At 44.8% G+C, this 7,604-nt stretch overlaps 2 protein-coding genes across 2 annotated transcripts; both read right to left on the bottom strand.

Moving 5' to 3' along the window:
* Positions 1–5,476: 5,476 nt before the first annotated feature.
* LOC142619384 (cytochrome P450 89A2-like) lies at positions 5,477–7,198 on the bottom strand. The gene has a single exon (XM_075792472.1). The coding sequence runs from the start codon at positions 7,146–7,148 to the stop codon at positions 6,036–6,038; it is 1,113 nt and encodes a 370-aa protein (XP_075648587.1). The 5' UTR covers positions 7,149–7,198; the 3' UTR covers positions 5,477–6,035.
* Positions 5,592–5,900, bottom strand: LOC142620304 (cytochrome P450 89A9-like). Its single transcript, XM_075793696.1, has one exon. It carries the CDS (start codon positions 5,898–5,900, stop codon positions 5,592–5,594), a length of 309 nt encoding a protein of 102 aa, XP_075649811.1.
* Positions 7,199–7,604: the final 406 nt, after the last annotated feature.

Here is a 7,604-nt window from a genome sequence, read left to right as displayed (position 1 = left end):
CCGTTGATTCGGGGTGCACGCATAACAAATATGGTCTGGAGAAGGACCGTTTATACAATTTCTGATCCTCGGACAACCAAAAACGCGGTGCCTTTCGACGGATCTTGTCTGCCTCAGACTTGTCATCGGGAAGAATGTCGTTTTTCAGAAAAGATATCATAGAATCGATCCAATTAGGTCCAGGCCTTATCAAATGGATCCGGGCTGCTCCAACAGTGGTAAGAGCTGGAGCTAGCAAATCTTCGACAAGGATAATCCTAGGCAAACCCTGAGCCGAGGACGTCACTAAGGCAGCCAAGGAGTCTGCATGTGTATTCCCACTTCTAGAAACGTGAGACAAGATAAAGGAATCAAATTTGGATTGTAAACGTTTGACCTCGGTCAAGTATTCTTGCATCTTGGGGTCCTTAGCCTCCATGGTCCCCATCACCTGACCAACCACTAATTGAAAATCCGAGAGCATGTGAACTTCCTTTACGCCCATCTTATGTACCATGTTCATGCCGATCAAGACTGCTTCGTACTCGGCTTCATTATTAATAGCCGAGAAGGCCAACCTTAAGGATTTTTCGAAGACAATCCCTTCGGGGGATACCACGACGAGTCCAATGCCAGACCCTCTCTAGTTAGCTGCCCCATCAACGGATACGTTCCAAGTCAAAGGTCTTTCGTTTGTAATCATGCCAACTGATTTCTCATCTATGTATGACTCCTTCAAAGTTTCTTCCAATAATGGTTCAGCAAACTCTGCCACCAAATCTGCAAGAACCTGGCCCTTCACCAAGGTACGTGGCCTGTATTTAATGTCAAAGGCTCCCAAAATAGTTCCTCATTTAGCCACCCTTCCAGAGTAGTCGGCACTACGCAGCACTGACTTGAGAGGCAGTTGGGTCAAAACTACAACGGTGTAGGATTGGAAATAATGAGGAAGCCTCCACGTGGCATGAACTACGGCTAGAAGTGCTTTCTTCAAAAGCAAATAACGCACCTCGGCATCATTCAGCGTCTTGCTGACGTAGTAGACCGGTCTTTGCACCCCACCGTCGTTCCTTATGAGGACCAGGCTGACCGCGTGGACGGCCACTGCCAGATACGCAAATAGGACCTCATCTACCTCAGGCCGAGACATAATGGGTGGCCGGGAAAGATATTCCTTAAGTTGTTGGAAGGCTACAACGCACTCTTCGCACCATTAGAACCCCTTCCACTTATTCAACAGTTGGAAGAAAGGCCTGCATCGGTCAGCTGACCGGGAGATGAATCGGCTGAGAGCGGCGATCATTACGGTTAACTTCTGAGCTTCCTTTGGATTCCAAGGTGGCTGTAAGGTTTGAATGGCTCTGACCTGTGCCGGATTCACCTCTATCCCTCTATGAGTGACCATATAACCTAAGAACTTCCCCGAACTCACACCAAAAGAACACTTCGAGGCATTAAAACGCAACCTGTACTTTCTAAGTACTTGGAAAGTGTCGTCCAAATCTTTCAGGTGCACAGATATCGCCTTGCTCTTCACTACCATGTCATCCACATATATTTTAATGGTCTTTCCAAGCTGCAATTCAAACATCCTGGTCATCATCCTTTGGTAAGTAGCCTCGGCGTTCTTCAACCCAAACGGCATCACCTTATAGTGATAATTCCCTGTTGGAGTAATAAAGGCAGTTTTCTCCTGATCTTCTGCCGCTAGTGGAATTTGGTGATAACCCTGGAAGGCATCCAAAAAACTCATCCGAGGATGTCCGACTGTGGCATCCACTAGCTGGTCGATGCGCGGCATCGGGAAAGAGTCCTTTGGGCAGGCTTTATTCAAATTTGTGAAGTCTACACATACTCGCCATTTTCCACTCTTCTTTTTTACCAAGACCGTATGCGCCAACCACTCTGGATAAAAAACTTCCTTGATAGCCCCAGCCTTCTTGAGCTTGAGCACCTCCTCTTTAACGGCTTCGGAATGCTCCTTCGAGGGACGTCGAGGGGGCTGCCTTCTAAGAGGAATAGCAGGATTGACGTTCAAACGATGACAAATGAAGCTTGGGTCAACACCCGGAGCTTCATAGGGGTCCCAGGAAAAAACATCGATGTTGTTGTTTAGAAACTCCACTAGTTCCATCTTCTCCTGGTGTGGCAAACATATCTCGACCTGGAAGAACCTTTCGGGATCACCGGATATCAAAAACTTCTCAAGGTCTTCGCATACGGCCTCCTCTGCTGTCACCGCATCGGACGCATCTAGAGTCGTTAATTGCTATAGGTCTTTCACAGCGGAGGTCGAGGACTGCGCTTCGGTCTGATGCAACACTGCAGCCAATATGCATTGCCTTGCCATCAGTTGGCTTCCGAGGATCTCTTCAATGCATTCCCCCGAAGGGAACTTCACCTTAATATGAAAGGTGAAGGAAACGGCCCCCAGAGCATGCAGCCAGGGCCGGGCGAGGATGGCTGTGTATGGGGAATATGCATCGACCACGATAAAATCGACCTCGACCGTCTCGGAGCCAGATTGCACGGGCAATCGAATCTGTCCCTTTGGAATAACGGCTTTCCCTTTAAAACTTATTAACGGCGAGTCGTAAGGGGTGAGGTCCTCTAATTTCAACTTTAGCCCTTTAAATAGGTCCGGATACATGATATTCGCGCCACTGCCTTGATCGATCATTACCCTTCTCACATCATAATTCCCTATCCTCAGAGTAACCATTAGGGCGTCGTCATGGGGTTGGATGGTCCCCACCTTATCCTCCTCTGAAAATCTCAAGACGGGCACATTTAGCTTCAATCTCTTCAGCTTGGAGCCCCCCTCCTCAGCTTGGGAGTCTAAAACTGCCATCACCCTAGTAGGACATGAGGCAGTCCTGCTAGGCGCAGCGAAGATAACGTTGATCGTACCCAAAGGGGGCCGAGATGAGTTATTCCTCTGATTATTTGAGCCAGACTGACTGCCCTGCCTGCTAGGTTGGTACAGGTGCTACTTTAACTTCCCTTCGCTAACAAGCTGCCCTAAGTGATTCCAGAGGGTCCGACAGTTCTCGGTAGTATGACCCATGTCTTGATGGTACTGACAAAAGAGATTCTGATTCCTCTTAGCAGGATCCCCTGCCATCTTACTGGGCCATCTGAAGTAGGGTTCCTTACGGACCTTCTCCAATAGCTGGTGCACCGGCTCTTGGAATACAGTATTAACTGTCTAAGGTGCCGCCGAGCCAGACTACCCGAAGTAATCCCTTCTCGGCTTGTTGTTGTGATACCTGTCTAACCTGAAATCCCTTCTCTCTTGCGGGATAACCTTTACCTTACCCTTCCACTGCTGTTGGTCTTCTTCGACCCTTTTATATTCGTCAATACGGTCCATGAGGCGACGTACACTCCGTACGGGTTTTTTGGTCAAGGACTTCCTCAAGTCATGATCAGTTAGAAGGCCCACTTTAAAAGTATTGATCGTCACCTCATCAAAATCTCCATCTATCTCGTTAAACATCTCCCAATACCTGTCGGAGTATGCTTTCAACATCTTGCCCTCCTTCATAGCCATAGACAACAGTGAGTCCATCGGTCGAGGAACTCTGCTGCAGGTAATAAACCATGACGCAAATGCTCTAGTCAGCTCCCCGAACGAACTTATAGACCTTGATTTGAGACCGTTGAACCACCTCATAGCAACAGGTCCCAAGCTAGAAGGGAAAACCTTGCACATCAGGGTCTCATTGTGAGAATGCACTGCCATTCTCTGGTTAAAGTGGCTCACATGTTCCACTGGGTCAGTCCGGCCGTTATAAATGGTGAAGGTGGGCTGGGTGAACCTCTTAGGGAGCCTTCCATTCTCAATCCTGCGTGAGAATGGCGATTTGGAGAGCTGGTGCAACGCCCGACTCATGGCATCGTTCCCTAAGCCCCTGGAATGGAGCTTCCTGCTCCTATGACCTGATAGGCCATCCTCTTCGCAAGAGGATGTTCTGCTGGGGGGCGACCACGTCCTCGAACTGTAACTACTTCCCCGGGATTTCCGGGAAGAGGTACTGGAAGAGGGTGAAGCACGCCTCCGCTTGACGCGACGCAGCTTCTTCTTGAGGTGATCAATCTCCTTCTGCATGGCTTTAGCACCATCCTCATAGGCGGTACTGGCCCTTCCACTGTGAGTATGACTCGTTCTAGGATACTCGGTGTGAACGCTACCCTCACGATCCCTCCGGCGCTCAAGACGCTCGAAAAGATCCTCCGGCTGCGATCCCTGAGATTCCGCGTGGTGTAAGCCTAAGCCTGCCATGGTGTTCGAGTTCTTCCACGCTAGATTTCCCACAGACGGCGCCAATTGTAAGTGCACAATTGCGCTTGGAACCCAAAACACACGTGGGCTCCGGCCCAATTAACCTTAAACAATGAAATTTGTAGAGTGTTGGTTCGCAATCTAGTTTAGTGATATTCGAAACTTGGTGAACAGGCTAGACTATTACAGTGTTTGCAAATAAAAGACAAACGGGAAAAATAAACTTCCTCGGACGTGAGCCGAGGACAAATTAGATATTGTTTGTCTTTTTCTTTTCTCAAAGGCCACCGTTCTTAATATTCCCCTCCTTTCTTTTCTTTGCTCTCTTTCCTCCTTAAATACTTCTTCTTCTTCCCTCTTTGTCCACGTGTCACACAAATCACCCTATTAGCCACCTGTCCCATCCACCACCCTTTGGAAGTCTTTAAATTATAGCAAGAAGACTGACTTCTACTACTCAAAGGTCACTCCCCCATTAATGCGGCCAGGGTGGTAGGTGCAGGGTCTTTAATGTGGAGGTAGCAGCCTTTTTATAAGATATTTCCCTCACACCGTTGCGTCTGGAGTGTGCTTAAATCCCCCTCTTAACCAACGGTTTTTCCGTAACTCTGCCTTGATCTTTTTGGCGAATCCCAGGGTCATCGTGGGTCTGTCCGAGGAGATATTCGATTTCGGACTCTTGTCTCATGGGCCGAGTTACAGTTCTAAGAGGCTTTTAGTCTAAAACAAACTAGCGTCCATCAACAAAGCCCGAGGCCCAAATACTTACTTAGGTCCTTTTAGCCCCCACATTAATGATTTGTTTTATATTTTATCTTAATTACTTAAATGATAAGGAAAAATGATTAAAATTATCAATTTATAAAAAATAAAATTTCCATTAAACTTGGAAATCTGAATTCCCACCTGTTTTAAAGGGAATTCACGTTCGTACTAAGGGGTTTAAGGGGGGAATCAAGATTCTCCTAGCATCTGATTCCCTAACATGATTTGCAATCAAGACTCAACTTAGACATATCCCACTCATCAAATGAAGAGCTTCATATGACTAACAACGATTTCCCCTTAATAATAACACCAAAATAATAAATAAATAAATACATTACCATTTCTGCATTTCAACCATTTCGTTTGATGTACTAGTTACCAAACTAGTAAATATATAAAATGCCATAGAAACATTTTTGTAAATACATGTTATCAAAAAGAAAAAAAAAATTATTAAATACAGCTGTAGACTTTATTTCAAATAACTCTAATCATAGTCATAGTCATAGTATTAAAAAAATAAAAATAAAATAAAATTCATAATCATTGAGCCAACCATTTAAAGCCTTGGAGATAAGTGGGCCTTGAGAGGATTCTTCATCACCATAGTGAACTCCTGCTTCTCTGACAAATCAACCTCATCACCGTCAACAGCTCTCCACTCAAAATTCCAAACCAAATTGGCCACAAAATACTCCAAATGCAGTATTGCCAAACCAGAAGCAGGACACATCCTCCTCCCCGCACCAAATGGCATCATCTTAATCTCTCTGCTTCCAGTTATATCAAACACACCATCATCACCACTCAAGAATCTCTCAGGCTTAAACTCCATAGGATCTTCCCAAACCCTCGAGTCCCACCCCATTTCTGCCACCATGAAATTCAAAGTAGCATTCTTTGGTACCAAATACCCATCCAAAACCACATCCTCAGTCACTGCATGTGGCAACACAAGATGCGCAGGTGGGTGTCTCCTTAAACCCTCCAAAACCACTGCTTTCTAATAAGGCATCTTGTCCAGATCCTCTTCTTTCACTTCCTTTTCTCCATCACCAACAACCCCTTTAATCTCCACAAAAAGCCTCTCTTGGATTTGTGGGTATTTCACCAAATTCGCCATAATCCACTCCAATGCTGTGGACGTAGTATCTGTACCCGCGTTGAGAAACTCCGAGCACAAACTAACCATTTCCTCCTCAGAAAGCTTCCTCTTTTCCTCTGGTAACTCGAAGTCCAACAACGTATCCACATACGACACAACAAACTCATCATCACCATCATTGTTTTTGTCTCCTTTCACTTTGCTCTGTCTTTCTAGACTCACTTTCCTCCTCGCTTCTATCAAAGGCCTTAACACAGCATCCTGGTTTCTCCGAAGTTGAAACAATTCTTCCCAACGCTTACGAAATACAATCCTTCCAATACTGGGCCAAAAATTGAGTATACGAAACCGAGCAAAGCTCAAAAGCAAGCGACGCTGAACCTCTTCGATCTTCTTAATCTGGGTTTCTCCGAGTTTGTCTCCGAAACACATAAGCACCAACAAACAAAACATGGAGTATTGGAAATCTTCTTTAACAACAACATGTTTACCGGATTTAGACTGAGAATCAAGGCGGTTGAGGAGGATCTCCAAAACCCACTTGCGCGCGTGGGAGTAGGATTTCACGCGTGAAGGGTGGAGAATCTCCGAACTGAGATTGCGACGAAAGAGTCGCCATGTGGGACCGTAATAAGCAGAGGTGATATTGTGTTGGTTACTAGATAAGACCGCGTTTGTTGGTAGAGGAGTTGGGCGGTCAGCAAAAACGGCACCGTGTTGGACGAGAGCTTTGTGAGCGAAAGAGCGGCCGGCAACGAAGATACGCGGGCGAAAACCTATGTAAATGGTGATGATGGGTCCGTACTTGGCATGGAGTTTGCGGATGATGTGTTCGAGTTCAGAGAGGGGTTTGCGGAGCCATAGGAAGCTGCCAATGATGGGAATGGTGTAGGGTCCAGGAGGGAGCTTATTGTTTTCAGGGACTTTGTTGTTGGTGGTGATGAGGTTGAGGAGACATTTGAGAAGGGCTGAGATGCAGAGAGAGATAACGATGATGAACCAGGTCTCCATGTTTGATAAGAGGGTGTGCGGCTTTTTGCGTCTGCGTTTCCTTTATTTATTATTTTTATTAAGCAGTAATTTTTTACTTTTCTGGTTCACTCAGCAAAATAATCTGTGGATAATACATATTATGGGTCCTGTGCTCTCATTTACTGTTCATAGAATTCATAAACCTTACTTTTTAATAACTTTTTATTAAAAAAAAATTTTCATGATACTAGTTATACATTTAAAAATTATTTTATTAAAATTTTTTAAATTTTTAACAACTTTTTATTAAAAAAATTTCTCATGATACTATTTATATATTTAAAAATTATTTTATTAAAATGTTTAATTTTTAATTTTTAATTTTTACTAAAAATAAGTTGTATCTAAATAGACCTAGACGGTCATGAACGTAGGTTTGTGTTAAAGGACAAAGCAAACTTTTGGGTAATTTTTTGGATAATTTTTTTACAGTTT

The sequence above is a fragment of the Castanea sativa genome, chromosome 12, assembly GCF_040712315.1.
Source record: "Castanea sativa cultivar Marrone di Chiusa Pesio chromosome 12, ASM4071231v1".
Classification (NCBI taxonomy): Eukaryota; Viridiplantae; Streptophyta; class Magnoliopsida; order Fagales; family Fagaceae; genus Castanea; species Castanea sativa.
This window is presented reverse-complemented; position numbering and strand designations above follow the sequence as displayed.

What these genes read in the sequence shown, in the direction of transcription:
- LOC142620304 (XM_075793696.1), bottom strand. Translation starts at nt 5,900, where the DNA reads ATGGGGTGGGACTCGAGGGTTTGGGAAGATCCTATGGAGTTTAAGCCT.
- LOC142619384 (XM_075792472.1), bottom strand. Translation starts at nt 7,148, where the DNA reads ATGGAGACCTGGTTCATCATCGTTATCTCTCTCTGCATCTCAGCCCTT.